Source organism: Amaranthus tricolor, chromosome 5 (assembly GCF_026212465.1).
Source record: "Amaranthus tricolor cultivar Red isolate AtriRed21 chromosome 5, ASM2621246v1, whole genome shotgun sequence".
Lineage (NCBI taxonomy): Eukaryota > Viridiplantae > Streptophyta > Magnoliopsida > Caryophyllales > Amaranthaceae > Amaranthus > Amaranthus tricolor.
Genome location: NC_080051.1, coordinates 30,509,777 through 30,530,606, shown reverse-complemented (window position 1 = coordinate 30,530,606; position 20,830 = coordinate 30,509,777). Strand labels below are relative to the sequence as shown.

General features: G+C 32.0%; 1 protein-coding gene across 1 annotated transcript; it reads left to right on the top strand.

Moving 5' to 3' along the window:
- Positions 1-2,855: 2,855 nt before the first annotated feature.
- LOC130812921 (sorting nexin 1-like) lies at positions 2,856-12,571 on the top strand. Its single transcript, XM_057678567.1, has 10 exons — positions 2,856-3,188; positions 6,276-6,411; positions 7,964-8,097; positions 9,946-10,017; positions 10,375-10,534; positions 10,636-10,769; positions 10,894-10,962; positions 11,514-11,593; positions 11,949-12,009; positions 12,100-12,571. Exons 1-10 carry the CDS (start codon positions 3,036-3,038, stop codon positions 12,304-12,306), a joined length of 1,206 nt encoding a protein of 401 aa, XP_057534550.1. The 5' UTR covers positions 2,856-3,035; the 3' UTR covers positions 12,307-12,571.
- The last annotated feature ends 8,259 nt before the right edge of the window (positions 12,572-20,830 follow it).

Sequence of the window (20,830 nt, the reverse complement as noted above, 5' to 3'; positions counted from 1 at the left end):
GAACTTTATGGATGTTGTAATTTATTTACTGTTTTTTAATATGTACCTAATCTTACTCATCTTGGCTTAAAAAGGGTTTATGGGAGTCTTATGGGTAAAATAGTTGAATTTTTTCTAAATAATGTTTATACAAAATTATTGGAATAATTCAACATTTTCATAATTTTTCTACAATAATCTCATCAATTGATTAACCATGAATAATCCTAATTTTAGGGGTATTTGCCAAAAGTAAACTTAGTTAAGCCGTTGACCTGTTATAATAGGTAATTCATAAAAAAAGTAAAAAGAAAATTAATGTAAAAATAGAGAAAAATTTTAAAATTTACATAAAAAAATTTTTAATTTTTTTTTTACATTTTTATAACATTTTTTTCGACATTTTATTTTAATTTATCTTTTTTTTTTAAAAAATAAAACTTGTTGTAGCAAGTCATCCGATTACCGGGTTTACTTTAGGAAAATACCCTCTAAAGTTGGGATTATTTATGATTAATCAATAGTTGGGATTAATTTATTGTAGGAAAATCATGATAAGGTTAGATTATTCTAGTAATTTTTCCATGTTTATAAATGATAAACAATTTTACAATAATGTCAACAAAATTTTGATCATATTCTCATCAAATTACTTTTAAAACATAATTTTAGAAATTATAAATGGAATCGTAAAATTTAATTTTACAATAATTTTAATTCTTTATTAACCTTGAATAATACCAACTTAGTGAGGAAATTCAGAATTAGGCTCTTAATTGTGATATTAGGATCTTTTTCATTACTTTTCTCTATTACCCATTTTATAATTTTGACACTTATTTTAGAATAAAAAATAAAATGTCAAAATTTCCCCTATTAAAGCTCCATCAAGCAATAATAGCCATTAGATTGAGTAATGGACCCTTCATTACATTTTAAGTAATTGAGAGAATTCTAATTCCTTGTCGTGACCATTGAGGAGTGATAATCTAATTCTTGGTTTGGAAATTACGTGACATTGTTAAATAATATACAATAAATGAAAATTGGTCTTATTTTAGACAAATAATTCTCTGAAATTAATTTTATTTATAGTTAATCAAAAATTAATATTATTTTCAATAATTTTTCCATAAATACTTGAGTTTGTGTATATTATAAGGTTGGTGTTGGTGTGGTTCCGCATACATAAAAGTAATTATGAATATATGTTGCGTCATAAGGAAATATTTTATTAGACTTAAGTTGGTCACATGTCACCACATACTCGTCGGGTTAAACCTTGAATAGGGTAATATTAGCATTGGGTGCATTTTTCAAGTCATAGTCAGTTGCACTTTGGAGTTGCAAGTCACTATATTCATGACTAAGCTTAAGCAGATTGCTACTCAATTGAAATAATTTTTCTAGAAAATTTACCGGAATATAGGATATAAATAAAAATAGACATGTTGCAAACTAGGTGAGAAGAAAGTAAGAGATTACAATAGATTCGAAATGTGAATCGAATTCTTGAGTTAAGTTTCGTGTTGTAGGTTCATAACTCATTTGTTTTAGACTCGATGAATTTGGTAAATTGTGAATCTTTTGCCAACAATAAATACGAATCCAAAACATACGTTAATACTAAACACAAAACTGTGGACTTGTTGAACCATTTAATGTATGAATATACATGTAAATTTGTCACATGTTATCTACTTTAAAAAGGAGAAATATAATTACACTCTCAAAAAATAGAAATACTTTGTGTTTATTAACAGGTCTTATCTAGTCATTCATCATTTTTGTTACTAATTTTTATCTTAAATAAATTAATATATATTTCTTTAAATAACTCTGAAATATAATTAACAGCAATTAGATTCTTGTCAACTAGATTTGTTTCAGATTCATGTGTATGAAATTAATAAATATTAATTCATATATTTAATTTTTAGACTTATAAATTCAAAATAAAATTGAATGTAAACTCTAAACATATATCTGAATATGGGCACTAGAATTTAGTTGACACTTGACATGCTATTATAAAACAAAGGTGTGTACTCTCAACTCGAAAGAAGTATGTATTTAAAATAAGATTAATAAAAGTTTTTATAAAAAGCTAAAGATTAGAAATTAACAAATCAGCTTAAGTTAAATTAAGAAATATCCTTCATCCATTTCTTAAAAATTGACATACTTTTAATTTTGATTTGTTTAATATTTTACAAAATTTTTATTTTTGATTGTATACTCACATTTTATTTTAAATCTCGTATGCAAACTCAATCTTTGTCATTATCTCATCCAATATAAAATATCTTTCACTTATTTATTATTTATTTACTTCATAATATTCTCTTAAAATAATTACCCTGAATAATACGAACTTTCACTGATTTTCCTACAATAATACGAACTTTCAATTAACCATGAATAATACGAACTTTGATACATATTTCCCGCTGGCATACCATTTTACCTGTTACCGGTAAACTTACTCATTCCATAAAATTTTTTTTTTGGCTGATAAAACTAAGTAAGGAAAATTACCCTGAATAATACGAACTTTCACTGATTTTCCTACAATAATACGAACTTTCAATTAACTATGAATAAAATACGAACTTTGATACATATTTCCCGCTAGCATAATGAAGAAATGGGGAATTTACCGTTTCTCTAGGTAAATAACCGGTCAGGTATGCTAGCGGGAAATATGTATTAAAGTTCGTATTATTCATGGTTAATTGAAAGTTCGTATTACTGTAGGAAAATCAGTGAAAGTTCGTATTATTCAGGGTAATTTTTCCTTATTTTAATAATCCTAATAGTGAGGTCAAATGTATTTTTGTTTTTTTGATATGATAATTTTTGTTTTTATTTCACAAATCTCAATACACTTGAATTTGTCATCCTACGGATCCAGCGCATCTGACAATCAAAAAAACGTGGTTTCTAATTTCTATACCCTTTTCCCAATTGAATAAGAACGACTGATATCAATTTCCACACTCAATTCCCAATTATCCCACGAAATTTGTTACGAAATCTAAAACAAGAACCAAAAAATGCAACAAAATCAGAGAAGTTCATCATCAGGTTCCTCACAAAGTCCTAAATCTCCTCAATCTCAAGCACCTTTTCTTTCAGTTTCAGTTTCTGATCCTGTCAAGTTGGGCAATGGCGTCCAAGCTTATATTTCTTACAGAGTCCTCACTAAGGTAACTTTTCTTAACAATTTTGCAATTAGGGTTTCGTTTTACTACTTCTGATTTTTCCTTTTTCGGTATTTGTTTTGATTAATTATTGTACGATGATTTGAATGACGCTTTGAAACTTTGACTTTACGCATAGAGGGGTGTTATTGTTGCATATAATTGGGTAATTTTGATCAATTTGTTAATTATTTGAGTATTTGTTTTTGAAAAATTGATGGAAAGATTGAGTGGTAGTTTGCATCAATGAACTATTTTAGTGTTTATATTTGGATATTACATATGCTAGATTTGATAGGATATGATATGAAGTTGAATTGTCTAATTGGGTCGAACCAGTGATTTCAAGTTGTGGTTTTTCCTGATGTATTATAGCGAGTTTATGATGCCAAATTGCCAATGATGGGTGGATTTAAGCTATTATAAGAACTAGGAGAATTGTTAAGGTGTTTAATTTTGGTATATTTAGATTTTTTATTAATAGCTTCATTAGCATGGGAACTACATGATATTATTTCATGAAAATCAACACTATAACTCTTCTTATCACCAACATTTAAAACCATTAATTGAAGGCTTAAACGGAGAAGTATTGAAGTGAGTAACTTTGTTGTGACGTAGTTAATTCATTAAACAACAAAGTTGCAAAAGCTTCAATCCTAATAATACCTATTTTTATGAAAATAAGATGTTTGTCGAGGGTTTGATACGGTGACAGTGAGAACTTGAGATTGGTATAAGGAAATGAATGTCAAGTACTAATCTTTTTGGACTATGGTAGATTGTGACATGCAAACATAAGGGTTCTTCACGAATGATTGAGTTGATCAATTATGTAGCGTAGCATCTAATACTATGGGGTCATTTAATCACCTGTGTTCTTGCATCTGACATTACTTAAATGATCACAATTAGTTAACTCTGAAATTAGGCAAAACATTCTAACAATATGCCATATCATTCATTGATTATTATACAAGAAAGCATTATTGAACATCTAAGTGTTTAATCTGCGGCTAATTATTCCAATTGTCATATCTACTCCTTTAAAAAAGGGGGAAGTGAAATTTTCTGTTAATGCATGCTAATGGCTTTTTCTATGTGAATAATGTTTATTGTCATACATGGATTAGCTTTAGTTTATAGATGCTGTAGTGTGAACTGAATATTCTTTGAGCTCCATGCTATTGTTCATAACCTACGTGTTTTACTATGGCACAATATCAAGTTAGTTTAGGGATTTCCCCTCAGCTGCAATTTTTTCGGAGAAAAAGTTTGTGCGGCTGATAACCTTCCTTTACAATGCATGGTCCAATTAGAATAAAAAACTGATGAAGCCTGATTTGTGTTTCTTTTACTCTTTTTTATGCCATACCTATTGTTTCTTTAATACAAAAGCAAAGTAGCCCTGAAAGAAGCACTATTTGGTGAAATTAGCATAGAGAAGGCAACTTGTGAGTCCTTTCTTTTAGTTTATTCCATTTTTAGCTTCTCAAAGCAACACATTAAAAAGGGGAATAAGAACAGATACTTGTATAATGGTGGTTGAGGAAATAGGTCTTTGTTTTCCATGAATTTTTTAGGACCATTTCATGTACCTCATTGTATGTCCATTCTTGATGGAACTAAAGCTTTATAGTATCTCAGTTTTGGATTATAATGAGCTAGAGTGAATTGATTTTCTAAATTATTTTCACTTCATTTTTTTGTAAAGTTGTTGATGTTTACTAGCAACAACCTCTTTTTTTACGAGGGTAAGGTACCTACATCCGATCCTTGAAATCTCATTGAAGCCACTAAATGGTATTAGGTTTATAAAATGTTGTATTTCATGTACCTCAATTACAAAATCCTCTCATTATGGTCAAATGGTTGAGAAATGTTAGTCTTGAGCAACACGACTATCATTAATGTCTAGCAAGCTTCATGCATTGAAGCCAACATGGCCAATATTTTTGCTAAAATCCTGTCTAGTAAAGGGTTTTGAGTTTCTTGTATATTAGAATCCTCTCTCTTTACCCCCCCCCCCCCCCTTCTAGGCAATAGATTTTGACTCTTACCTCCTCTACTGAATATGTCCCTTTATTTCATGTAATTTTGATGACTCCAAACAATTGTACAATTTTGGGCTTCTGGGTATGCCGATGTCTTTGGAACTGGAGTCTTATACGCATGCATGTGTATCTTAACTTTTCTAGTTCGGAGGTTTATGTTAATGTGGTGATGGGGTATGTGAAAGAGTTGAAACATATATGCCCAAGTATGCAGAGTCTGACAAAGGTTGCAATCATAAGAACTTTTCAGAAGTTGACGTAGTTTTCAATTGACAATAGAACACTTCAAAGAAGTTTCCTAGTTGCGTTTTGATCTTTGACACTTGAGTATGTTATAAATTTGTAAGATGCGATTGAACATTTATCTATGGGCATCTAATTAAGAAGTGAATTGGCATTATATTTCTTCTAATTTCTCGGAAATGTTTTAGTGCACTCTCTAGATTAGGGTTTCAATTTTATTCATTACCATTTGATTTAACTGTCACCTTATACGTCGAACCCTATTTTGGGCCATTCAAAAGTAGTAAGCTCCAAAATAGTATGTTTTGTCATGCTAAAAGTTATTGTTCACTCATTATTTACACCTGAATAGAAGGGAAGTTATTTACAAGTGATCAAATGTGCTAATAAATGTGCATAGCATGACTATTTTGGAAATTGGAAATCATGTAATTTGGGTTTCTTTTTGAGGACAGGTGGCTGGTAATTTGATTTGTGTTCACATTTATTGGTCAGCTTAGTTTTGTTTATATTTCTTGAAGTTCACAGCTCATATTCACTCAAAAAGTTTTCTCTTAGATTTAATTATTTAACGCTCCTTGGATCACTCATGTTTTTTTTGGTGATCTTAACATTAGAGGATGCAATTACGATTGTTTCAAATATGTTCTATAAAATCATGTCTCTGTGTGATATGAATTATGATTGACCATTTCGTTTCTTGTTATTCTTGTCCCCCTTTTTTTAAGAAAATAAAAAATGCAACTTAGAAATACCTACATTTATCATCGTAATGTTTCATGTTCATCTATTGTAGACAAATTTGCCAGACTATCAAGGACCTGAAAAAATTGTTATTCGAAGATACAATGACTTTGTTTGGTTACGAGATCGCCTTTTTGAGAGATACAAAGGCATCTTTATACCCCCTCTTCCGGAGAAAAGTGCTGTTGGTGAGGATTTCTTAATTATATCTCTAATTTAACTTTACTATTGTAAGAAAATGCAATTTTGTTAAAAGTGTGCTTTGTGCTCATCATGGTGTGTGTTAATCTACATTTACACGTCTGAAAAGTGATGTTATAGATTGAAATGTTGAAAAAAGCTTCAAATTTATCTTTGAATTGTAGAGAGTTGTTCTTGTTTAGCTCATGCATTTCTCTACTTGAGAAGTTTTCCAAGATATACCATACAATGTGAAATTACTTTCTTCAAAAGAAGTAGGTTATGAGCTTGCAGGTGGTAGCAATGAACTTTTTTTCCTTTATTTTTTTATTTTGGAACTCAAAACAAAGGCCCTTTATTATGTATTGTATTGGGGGAACACGGTAGGGAAACTTATATGCTCCATGCATAGTTTTATGTTAAGATTTTTCCTGTTATGTAAAGTTGATTGTGTATTTGATATGCACTTTTACTTTTTTTCATTAAAGGCCATAATGCATTTGTCCAAGTCATGTGAGGTTGGCATTTATTATATGGCTCTGTTTTACCACATGAATTGTTATAATTAGTTATTAAAGCCATTAAGCGTAAGTAAACAATATGAATTCACATGTAAGAATAGTTAGTTAACTTACATTCATGTTTAAGTCACTGCACATACTTAGAACTTGCTCTTTTTATGCTAAATAATGAGATAATATCATAAGTATACTACAACTTTATTCCAAATGTTATCTTCCTAAACTCTGATCACAAGTGAAATTTTTTAATTTGTGAAGATACGGTGTGATAAGCACAAAGGCGCAACATTTGTGAGATGATGCTTCGATTGTCGCATATGTATTTTTCCAATCTTAAGTTATTTTAAATTATGTTGATGTGTAAGATTAATACCTTCTTTATTTTTCATTGATTTTGAAAATAATTAATGATTATAATCTTACTTTCCTCCTTCAAATATGTCATCATTTACATTAAGTTGACCTGTCCATGAAAAATGAACAAGATCTTCTGGTGAGTGTAGTGTAAGATATGTTTCAGGTAAGAAAGCAGGGATTTTTGTTTCTTCTTTCCTTCTTTTGGTACTCGTGGACATGGGGGAGGATGAAGAAATTTGAGAAAGAAGCTTTTATGTGTTGAATTCAGCCTGCCATGGTGCTTCCTGTGATTTGTGACTTGTGACATTTGAGAATATGTGAATAACAGCAGTATATTTATTGATTGATTTTGTATTTGCGGATCTTTGGTTCTGGTAGATCCATTTTTTTTTATCTTACCTTTTTAAATAGCCTGTTTTACATGCTAGTTACTTGGAATCGTTAGCTTTACTGTTTTGGCATTTAAATGTTACATATTTCACTTTTTCGTTGCAGAAAAACTTAACCTCAGATGAATTGTTTTGGTGGATTTGATTTGTTTTCCAAAACCTTATACAGGCTGTTAATTCGTGTTATTGTTTAAATATTTTCGAACTTTGGATAGAGCTGCTGATAGGCAGGACTTTACCCAAACTCATCTGGTTTTAAAATATTACTTGTGGATTTTGTTTACTCTTTGCAGAGAAATTTCGCTTTAGTGCTGAATTTATTGAGATGAGACGCCAAGGGCTAGATATTTTTGTGAACCGAATAGCGTCACACCCTCAACTTCGCCAAAGTGATGATCTGAGGTTGTTCTTGCAAGCAGATGAAGAGGTTAGTTGCATTATCCTTGCAGTTGTCACTTAAATACCATATTGTAACGCATTTGCTACTCAATGTGAAATATAATTAATTAGTGCTGGGTGCTAGATTAATTTACAAGAAACATATATTTTTTTACTTGTGCGGCCTTGCTAGTGAAGTGGTTTTCATTTGTGTCGGCACTCTGCACGAAGCTCATCACACAGCTAAGGAAGAGCCTTTATAGTTCATGCTGCTACGAAATACTCCTTATCACAATTCTGAGCTTTGAGACTTACCGGATCAGTTCATTTTAATATTCACATCTGCTTTGAGCTGGAAAAGTAGCTTTTGAGTGTTCAGAGGCCTTTGTTTAGTATTTCCTGTTGGGGGTTAGTTAATGTGGATTCTCATAATTACTTTGCAGTCATTTCATTCCTGTAAGCTGCTAGCTAGGCTCTCAATCTAACACTAAACTTTTATCTTTAATTGGTTATACTGGCTTCTCACTGTTTCCACAGGTATTGCATTTTGTCAGTTGCTCCAGGCTTGCTAATCTGGTAGTTTGTTAACTATTATGGAAGTCATTACCTATTAGTTTACCTTCTATATAAGCTTTTTTACATAATTTTGTTGTGGGGGTTGTGTATGAGAGCTTCTCACTTTATTCATTACCTATTAGTTTACCTCGGTCCTCACAAAAAACTGGTAGGTCAGATGGTAGCGCCTTCACCTTCTAATGCTAAGGTGCAGGATTCAGTTCTCGTGGAGCTTCAGAGCGCATGCATTAAATATGTCTTTCCATGTTTCTTTATTTAGAAGCTAATTGCTAATGTTATACACTTCCCATAAATGCCTTTGTTACAACTTTTCTGTAGGATTATATTTTGAAACCACGGAGTAGAAGTGCTAGTCCTAGTACTGTAAGTCTTAGTATGTGGAGCCGTGGAGGCATTATGTTAAATGGAAATTAAAGTCATTCTGCTCTCTAAGCTATATTGATCTTGAGATTTGACTTAGAAAATGATGATGTGGTCAAGTTAGTTTGTTAACTATTATGGAAGTCGATAAAGGAAATTGTGAACAATATGAGATGCTTTACTTCAGAAATGTGGTATTAGTTGTGGAGACTATCAGAAGAACATACAGGTTACAGACACAGGAGTTGGCAATTTTCGTTTTTTCTTTGAGTGGACTTGACTGCAGATGGACCTAGCAAAATTTGATTTTCAGCAGCTTTTGGCTGGCTGAGTAAGATATCTAAGAGATTGATGATGTAAGATTAGCATTGAGAATGAAGTAGATATCTAAGAAATGGTTCCTTCGTTTTTTTAGTTAAATGGTCGTTTTGAAATAGTTGAAACATACGTTCTATGGCATGTGTTTTCTCTATACTTTTTTCCTCAAATCATGGGCCTTATCTTTCACTATTCAATCTCTCTATGTATAACAAGAGTTTCCGTAAATCATTTGCATTTATGTTATGTATCAATAGAAATGATGCCAAAGCCTTAATCCCAAGAATATGACACCTTATGCATCAACAATTACAAAAAAAAGAAAAGAAATTATGGCAGTGCATTGGTAGGGTTTCTCTTATTTTTATAGGACATTTGTGGACAGAGTTCCCATGTTAGTACTTAAATTGGACATTTGTTAACATTAAAAGTTGCACCTTATTTCTGTTACTTTTAATTTTTAATGATTATGGGAACTGAGAAGTTGAATCCCTCTTTATTTTTCTTCATACGTTAAATATATTATAGACGCATTATTTGCTGTCTGGTACTGTTAAGATAAAAAAAATTTTAACAAATGAAGTATTTAACAGATTTTCCTTGAACCTGTTAGATGATTATTGTTGGTTTTTCTGTTTCTCAGACCATGGAGAGAGTGAGGGCTCAAGAGCTTGGTATTTTCAAGAAGCCGGCCGATCTGATGCAAATGTTCAAGGTATAGTCAATATCAATGTTTAAGCAAAATTTCCTACTTCTTTGCCAAAACCGTTTAATTAAGTAAGGGTGTAATAGTTTTCAAATAGGTTCTCTGCATCAAACCGAGAATTTATGACAAAACTCTGCTATTATTTTTGTAATTTTTCAATAAGTAAGCAATGTATGGCTAAATTATACCTTTAATATTTATGATCTCGTTACATAACTTTTCATGACACATGATTTGGCTGCTGCAATAATTCTATTAGGCCTAATTTGTTGAGAAAAGGATATCTATCGAATTCTTCATACCAATCAGTTTATACCTGCCATATTTACAACTCCGTATTGCAAATACTTTTTCTGTTTTTGATAGGACATGCAATCCAAAGTAAGTGATGTTGTTTTAGGCAAGGAGAAGCCCGTTGAAGAATCAACTCCCGAGTATGAGAAGATGAAACACTATATCTTTGAGCTTGAGGAGCACTTGGCAGAAGCACAAAAGCATGCCTTTCGCCTTGTTAAGAGGCATAGAGGTGAGGCTCCGTCTGCAGTTTTTCTTGTGGCTGATTTACACGTGTTGGGGTTGCTTTTTTTTTTTTTTGTGACATGAACACCATCGATGGTTGAATTTCAGAGCTGGGACAATCACTGTCTGATTTCGGTAAGGCAGTCAAGCTCTTAGGTGCATGTGAGGGAGATTCTCTTGGAAAGGCATTCACTGAACTCGGTGCCAAGTCAGAAGCATTGTCAATCAAACTGCAAGCAGAGGCAGGGTTTTCTCATTATAATCTCTACTGTATTCTACGAGCTGTGTTGTTCATGAGCTAATTTTTATTCGGCAGTTTATGATCAGAGGATCTGAGGAATTTCTTTCCTTTAACGTAACATGCAGGCCCACAATCTATTAATGAACTTCGAAGAACCTCTGAAAGATTATGTTCGTGCTGTGCAGTCTGTCAAGGTCTGTATTGTGTCATTTATAGCATTAAGATGCACTTGTTATTTCTTTAAACTTGTTTGGCTGTAGGCTGTATGCTAGACCTATATTTAATGGACCAAGTAAATATTGATTCTAACACTTACGTTACTATGTAATCTAAAGAGTAGACACTGTCTACTAGGGCCCAACAAAACTATCCGATGATTTGATCCGATATCCATTTTGAATCTTAGGATATTTGATTCAAAATTATAATTCAGATCGGATATCCAATTCAAAAAATCGGATATCGAATAAAGATATAAAAATTTTGAGTTTTTACAAGTGTATATTCGGATCTCAAAATTTTGATATCCGAATCCGTATTTGATATCCGAATTTTAAATCGGATATACAATTCAAATTGTGATTTTGAATTGGATATCCTAAGATTCGAATTGGATATCGGATAGAATTATTGGATTTTCAGATCATCCGATATTTTTGCTCAGCCCTAGTAGACAGTGGTGACAAAAATGAACATCTGAAGTATAAGATAGTATTGCAGCTAACTTTTGTCTCTTACTAAACAGGCCACTATAGCAGAGAGAGCTACTGCCTTCAAGCAACACTGTGAGCTTTCGGAAACAGTGAAGCTGAAAGAGATAAATTTGTATGATTTTTATACCATTTTCTGAAATTTAAAATAAAATGTATAGTAACCCCTGTGAAGGAAGTACGGGTATGAATTGTCCGTCACCTTCCCTCACCCAGACCCTGCTTTTGGGCGGGATATTGGGTATGATGATGATGATGATGATGATGTATAGTCACCCCTTTTTAAAGAAATATCTTCATATGTTTTTAATCTCAAATTTGGGAACCTTGTGTATTGCTTTTTAATGAAGGCCCGGAACTAATCCGGCCTATTCCAGTTTAATAATGGAGCTTTGGGTTATTTAGTGTCTTTGTTTAGAATATTGATGAATATTGTTTCTGATTATCCTTTAATTTTCATCATCCTCCAGAGACAAGCTGATGTTGACGAGGTCGGACAAGTATAGAGATGCTGAGGCTGAATATCGGGAGGTAAACTCTATGAGCCGTATATACTATGCATGATGGTGATGATGTTGTCATGATGATTTGTGGTATCTCCCGTCTTTTTTGTCACTGCAGTTGAAAACAGAGAGCGAGGAAGCAACAAGAAGGTTCGAGACTATAGTTCGATTGATGAATGAAGAGATGGAACGCTTTCAAGAGCAGAAAACGGCAGATATGGGGCTAGCATTTCACGAGTTTGCCAAAGGACAAGTGCGCTTGGCAAACAGTATTGCTGAGGCATGGAGGGGTCTGCTTCCGAAGCTTGAAGCATGCTCGTCCTGATAGTCAATGCAAACGGTATTATAATCCGAGCCCAAAAGGAATGGGGTGGGTGGTCCGAAAGAATGCCAAGTGCATCCGATTCTCTTGTAAAGAATTATTCTGCAATTCAGGGAGAAACTTTCTTCATGTGTTGTAGAACATCTTAGATTTTTCTGGGAGATTCTAACTTGTACAATACTCAAATTAGATGCTAAAATGAAGATTTGCAGAGTGTGTAATACAAACAGCTTTTATAAAATGTGTATTGCATGAGCTTTCCTTATAATGTAATATTCTATTTCTTATAGTCATGGTCAACATTTCAATGTTCCACATAAAGTTAAGGTTGGGGGAGAAATAGTGGACAGCTGGACAGTTCATACCCATATCATTCGAGGGAAAAGGCAGGAAAAATGCACGCAATTAACAAAACTTCCAGATTGTAAGAGCCCTGTAAAAAATCAATGAATAGCACCAGGATATCATAGGAAAAGTAACCTACAAAACAAACAAAACAAGACAAAGATGAACATTAATATAACTCCTCTAGTGTCAACAAATTAAACTTATTGACTGAAGATATGCTTAGAAAATCCTTTTGTTTGGCAATTGTTGTCTGTGAGACTAGTTGATAGACATAGTTCAACAAATCAAACTATAATCAACTCAAAAAATAATTTAAAAAGCTAGTACCAAATATTTTTATATATTTTCAACTATTTTTCTAATCAAAATCCAACTATAAAACAAACACATATTAATATCCCTTTTTTTTAATAAGAGAGAAATGTTACGTGTATAAAAAACGTGTGAAATAAACATCCAAAAAGATTAAGGAATGAGGCAATTAAATATATAAATATTTCATAAAGATTTATAGTGGTACTCAGATTCTTTATTTTTTAGTTTGTAATTTACATATTTAATATTTTTATTTTAGATATGTACTTAACACTTTCTTTAATTTTAAGCTACATATATTTTTTTTTTAATATTTTCTCTTACTTAAATTATTTCTCCCCAATTTAATTCATCTCACTATATTTTCTTAATACAAATGTAAAAGGTGTGTGTTGTATATTCATTAATTATTCAAGATTGCAAGAGTATTATAATTATTCCTAATATAATATTATTTTTTTCGGATAAGAATTACAATCCAATCTCATATAAGTATTTTATTCCCGCATCCATCACCCTATACTCCAAAAAACGTAAATACATTTAATAACTCTTAGAGTTTACTACAAAAAAAGATCCCAATCCTTAAAGTTCGCCACCCCTTTTCATTTTTTCGCCACCCCCCCTCTAAAATTACGTATTTGCCCCTGTAGTTAAAAAAATTACAAAAATGCCACTCTTTACAAATTTCTTATTTATAATAATAATAATAATAATAATAATAATAATAAAAACAATAATAAAATTAAATAATAATAATAAATAAAATTAATAATAATAATAACATTAATAATAATAATAACATTAATAATAATAATAATAATAATAATAATAATAATAATAATAATAAAAACAATAATAATAATAATAATAATAATAATAAAAACAACAATAATAAAATTAAATAATAATAATTATTATTCAAAAAAAAAAAAAAAAAGATGAGTCGCACAAAATTGGGCGACTGAACCTAGGTCGAGTCGCCCAGATCTGGGCGACTGAACCTAGGTCGAGTCGCCCAAAATTGGGCGACTCAATTTTTTTTTTTTTTTTTTTTTTTCTTTTTGGAAAATAATAATAATAATAATAATAATATTATTAATAATAATAATTTATAGATTAATGTGGTCTATTAGCTCAGTTGGTTAGAGCGTTGTGCTATTAACGTGAAGGTCTGCACAAGCCATTATTTAATAATTATTGATTTTTTATCATATTTATAATAAAAAATCAATAATTATTAAATAATGGCTTGTGCAGGTCTCGAACCTGAGACCTTCACGTTAATAGCACAACGCTCTAACCAACTGAGCTAATAGACCACATTAATCTATAAATTATTATTATTTGTATTAATATTATTATTATTATTATTATTATTATTATTTTCCAAAAAGAAAAAAAAAAAAAAAAAAAAAAATTGAGTCGCCCAATTTTGGGCGACTCGACCGAGGTTCAGTCGCCCAATTTTGGGCGACTCGACCTAGGTTCAGTCGCCCAGATCTGGGCGACTCGACCTAGGTTCAGTCGCCCAATTTTGTGCGACTCAACTTTTTTTTTTTTTTTTTTGAATAATAATTATTATTATTTAATTTTATTATTGTTGTTATTATTATTATTATTATTATTATTATAAATAAAAAATTTGAAATGAGTGGCAAAATTGTAATTTTTTAAAAATCAGGGGCAAATTCGTAATTTTATTTGGAGGGGTGGCGAAAAAATGAAAAGGGTGGCGAAGTTTAGCAACACCCAAAAAGATATATCATGTATCTTGAAAAAAATGTCAACATCAATATGAATAGACAATAGTACAAGTTGTACACGCAACTAATAATGAATGGTTGGAGACAGTTTGAAAGTGGAAGTGTACTTGATGTCTGATGCCTAATTCACGTGTGTGTCGCATTAACTAATACTTCTTCGACACTTCTTTTCATTTTATTGCCATCCCCAATAAAATTACTATTTTATCCTTGAACTCTAAAAATTACAAAACTGTCACTGAACTTAAAACTTAATTAACAAAAGTAAATCACACTTAATAACACTATTAACACTTTAATTCCGAAGATTTTTCTATATACTTCCTCCGTTTCGTTTTAGTCGCTACATTTGCATGGGCACGGGGATTAAGAAAAGTGATTGACCTACACTATAGCTGATTGTTAATTGAAAAAGAAAAAAGAAAAATAGGTTGTTAGGTTACTTTATAGAGTATTGTATAGTATTTTACTATAAAGTATAGAGTATAGAGTAGGATAAAAATAGGGGTAGGTAGAACTTTAAATGATTGTTTTATTACTAAAAACAGAAATGTAGCAAATAATATGAAATTGCCAAAAATAGAAAATGTAGCGGGTATTAAGGAACGGAGGAAGTATATTGACGCGTTCATGTACGAATTCAAACACGGTACTATCTGTCTAAAAATTCTTTAAAAACGTTCTTTTATTTTAAACAAGTTGTTACTTGTAATTGATTAACGATGGCTAGCGAAAGCGACTATGAATCGAATCCGGTACGTAAATTTTTCGATTTGAATCGGTGCTAATTTAAAAAAAAAATATTAATCGCACAAAAGTGGGCGACTGAACCAAGGTTCAGTCGCACAAAACTGGGCGACTGGACCATGGTTCAGTCGCCCAATTTTGTGCGATTAATATTTTTTTTATTTACGTTTTTTTTTATTATTATTAATTTTATTATTCTTATAATAATAATAATAATAATAATAATAATAATAATAATAATAATTATTATTATTATTATTATTATTATTATTATTATTATTATTATTATTATTATTATTATTATTATTGTTATTATTATTATTATTATGTTATTGTTATTATTATTAATAATAAATTTTTTTTATTATTTTTTTTTACGTTATTATTATTATTTTTTTATTATTATTAGGTTTAGTATTATTATTATTATTATTATTATTATTATTATTATTATTATTATTATTATTATTATTGTTATTATTATTATTAATATTATTATTATTATTATTATTATTATTATTATTATTATTATTATTGTTATTATTATTATTATTATTATTATTATTATTATTATTATTTTATTATTATTATTATTAATTTTTTTAGTATTATTATTTTTATTATGTTTTGTTATTATTATTTATATTTTCATTATTATTGTAATTCATTTGTATTATTTTGTATGTAACATTTGCAGGAGTTTGAAAACTTCGGAGACAACGTAGATTACTCCGGTATATTTGCTACGGATAGGGAATTTATTTCCTTAAATGACTTTCCAGTGGCAGATCCAATGGTCGAGAAACGCAATCTTCAGTTGGAATTAAGTTTACTTTCAACTTATCCGGTACATGACTTTCCATTCCGTTGTTTACATCACTTTGTTACAGCTTATATTGCCCTTATTTTCGATAATTGCAGATGATGCAGAAGGTCGTGATTTTTCAGATTTTCCATGGCCTAATCACATCCCATTCATTATTCCTCCTTGCTTGACTGGATTGATATGTTAGGTGATGGTAACTGTGGATTCAGAGCTATTGCTGTCACATAGTTGGAAGGCGAGGAGGCATGGCCTCTTTTAAGACGTGCTATGTGTATGGAAATGCAAATGAACAGAGCGCAATACCTAAGTTTGTATTTGTCCCAGGAATCGTTAGGCGATGCTATATTCATAATAGGGTCACATGGCGATGGACCTGCTCCTTATATTCACTGGATGGATGCACTGATGGCATTGTACTCTGCAGCTATATTTCTTAACATTGGCATTGCTTATTATGGTTCAGCTAACGCTGACCCATTGTACAACTGTTTAGTTCTTCCGTTAAGGAAAGCACCGGGCGTGCAAAGTGTGAATAAAGTTATACATATATGTTGGGTGAATGGAAATCATTTTGTTCAACTTTTAATGAACGACGATTCATCCCCACTCCTGCCCATCCATCAACGTTGGAGAGAAGCAGTTGAAAATTTTACCAAACATATTGAAACACATTTCACTACTAGGATTATGCTGTGGAATAATCTACGCGGGCCACGACCACCACCACGTAATAACACCACTGACGATGCTGTAAATTTAGATAGTCCATAGTCTTACGTGTTGTGTAAATCATTATTCAATTGTATTATAGAAATTATACACGAGATTCAATTTGTAGATAGTCCATAGTTATACTTCTGTGTATAGTGGTTGCGTTAGAAAATGGAGATGACATTCATTGTGTATAGTAACGATGTAAATTAATAAAAGCATTAACGTGAACATGAATTAAATATGATGTAATTAGCATTGACTATGAAGGGCTATGCCCCTTAAATGCTTGCCATTCGGCAAATAAATCTTTACAATCATTAAGATATAATTCTAAGGCATGTCGTTTTCGGGGGTTCATATTCGCGAGAGGAGGTAGTCTCGCCAATGGAGCGAATCGACTGGGCCGTTCATTGAGAAACTGAAAAAAAAGGGAAAAACAGAGTTAACAACATATAAAACAACATCCAAAAAACCCAAAGACATAAAATAAAACAAACAAATTTTAAAAACTGACGTATTCAGCTCTGCTCTTTGAAGGACCAACACCGGCAGTCGGCCCTTCGTCGAGGGCTACGAAGGGGTGGGAGCATACTCTAAACCAGTCAATGTAACTAGGTTCAGCCTCCGATGGAACAGATGCCCGAAAAAGTGCCTGCTCACCAATGCGGGCACTAAAGGGGAACCTACTCCATGCCTCCAAGAAGGCATCCGAAGAAGCAAATGTCACGGAGTAGGTACCATGTGCCTGTCGCATAGCCTTCGCTGGTCTCATAGGAGCGGGGGGAATAGCCTGCACAAAGCCGACCTGTCGCGCTGTCTGCTCCGGCATGTACACCTTGATGATATCAAAGCAAGTGATACCCCCGATGAAAGTGGTGCGTGGGTGCTCATCGAGCAACGCCCTAGGAGCTGAAATGTAAGGAGTCCATTCCACCTGCATACAGGCCAAGTTAACAAATAAAAATAATGTAAACTTAAAAACATAACTTATATTAAAGTGTGATGTGATGTACAATACCCGCGTTTCCGTAATGCATTCTAGTATGCTACGACACTCCCTCAGCCTCTCCACCTCACGACATGGTTTCTTCGTCGACCACATCTCCGCCCTTGTCTTGTTCGGCTCGTCTGCTCGGCGAGGATGAGGGCGGAAAGTAATCATAGATCCATGTCCGCAGCAATGTGAGGCAGCCCGCAGTGGTCTTGCAGTTAGCCCTATATGCCATTCCGAGCTGCCGATACAAGTAGGCCAAGGTCACCGCACCCCAGGTGATCTCAAGATGATCCTTCACGGCAAGTATCGGGTGAGGTCGCATGCTAGTTCTGATCTTATCCGCCAGCAAGGTAGAGCCGACGATAGCCATGTAGTAAGTTGTCGTCTACATATCCATGGCCTGAGACCTATGACACAGCTGCATCAGTTCAGCAACGTTCACGCAGCCGCAGGTGAATGCACCTCTACGTCGAAGCTCAGACATAGGCTCCCCAAACAAATTGGTGATACCGACCTGACACTCCGCCTCAGAAGGCTCAGCCGGCAGAGAACCTTTAATAGCAATGCCCAGTATGCATTGCACGTCGTGCAACATAATCGTCATTTCGCCCCATGGCAAGTGGAAGGTGTTCATATCCGGCTGCCACCTCTTCACGAACGCCGACATCAAAGCACAGTCGATGTGCTGGTGCATAATGTACGGTAGTCAGCTGAGGGAAGTGGCAGGTAGAACATCGTACAGCGCATCAGACAAATCCCTCAGTTCGATGATGGCCTCCAACGGCCTCTTCCTACTACGGTATTCCAGAAGTGGAGGCGTATGCTCGGAGCCGTCGAAAATAAGTTTAGTTATGTGCCCCCCATAGCTAGGGATCAGTCGCGTATTTGTCGGCCCCCGGGCTGGGGCGATGTGACTAACCAGTCCTTGCCAGCGGACTGTGAGCGCCTGCTCTCCCGTGGCGGCTCGTTTTCGACGAGATTACGTCCTGCGTGCTCAGATGCGGCTGAAGAACTAGGGCCGCCACGTGCGAATCTCCCGTCGCGCCCCCAGACAATAGTCCAGTCCACTGGCCGAAAGTCAGGAGCTTCGTATTCAACATCATCAGCATCATTATCATCGTCACTGGAAAACCCCCAACTACTCTGAATGCTACTAGCCTGGTCCTCAACAGGGGTTTGCACTAGGTCCAGCGCACTCGACCTTTGGGCAATACTGTGTCTGGCAGCCTCTTCCTGCCTAGCCCTCCTAGCAGAACCCATTACCCCCTCTCATGCGGGTCCCCTCTGAGTAAGGTAGGCCTAAAACTATTACCTCTCAACAAGTGTCTAAAAAAACCCTTTCCTTTTCCTTGATTACCAGCCATTTACTACAATTTTTAATCATTTAAGTAAATATTAATAATAAATGAACATAATCAAACGTTACGTTAATTTAACCACATGAAAAAAAACATTAATTAATTAGCAACAACAAAATTTAAATAATCATTACCAACAAATACAATGTTACAACATATTTATTATTACGATTATTAATAATATTATTGTAGTTAATTTTCTAAATTCACAATAATCATAATACTAATAACAATATTAACAAAAAACAAAACATTAATAATAATCATAACAATAATAACACAAACAATAATAATAATCATAACACTAATAACAAAATATATAATTAATAATAATAACAGTAATATTAACAAAGTTATTAATGATAATAATTATTATAACAAACATATTTAAAATAATAAATTAATAATCAAAACAAAAAAAATTTATAAAAAAAATAATAACAATCACACAATAATAACAATAACAATAAAATTAATAATAATAACAGTAAATAATAATAATATGATTAAAAACAATAATAATTATTCAAAAACAAACGAAAAAAAAAATTATGAATCGCACAGATCTGGGCGATTTAATTTTTTTAATTATTTTAAATTAATTAAATTCAAAAAAAAAAACAAAAAAACATCACCAACAACAATAATAAAAACAATATTCAATATTATATAAAAAAGTTATTAATAATAATTATTATTATAACAAACATATTTAAAATAATAAATTAATAATCAAAACAAAAATAAAAATTTTTAAATAAAAATAATAACAATCACCACAATAATAACAATATTAATAATAATAACAATAATAATAATAATAATAATAATAATAATAATAATAATAATAATAATAATAATAATAATAACAATAATAATATAATTAAAAATAATAACAATTATTCAAAAATAAACAAAAAAAAAATTATTTTGAATCGCCCAGATCTGGGCGATTCACTCCAGTTTTTTTTTTTTTTTTTTTTTTTTTTTTTTTTTTTTTAAATTTAAATTAATTACATTCAAAAAAAATTACCTCGATTAATTTTTTGCGGATTGAACTTAGTTTTTGCTACAAAAATTTGCTTTTGTAAGTTTGTTTTAAGTGTGGTAAGAAAAATTTTAGTGCGATTGTGGTATATGTAAAAAATTTTAAGTTCAGTGACAAAATTGTAATTTTTTGAAAATCTAGGGGCAAATTCGTAATTTTCTCGGGGTGGCGATAAAATGAAAAAGGTGGCGATTTTTAAGGATTGGGTTATATTATTCACAATTCACAAACATGCATGGATCACATTTTGTCCAATGTCGACCAAGCCAATTCCTCAGGTCTCAACTATTTATTCTGTTCTATTATACTTGCTAGTATATTTGACTTTTTATGCAATTCAATGTGTCATGTTGATTATTTATATATTAAACGATACAAATTTAAAAATTATAAAAAGTTAATATTATGAAA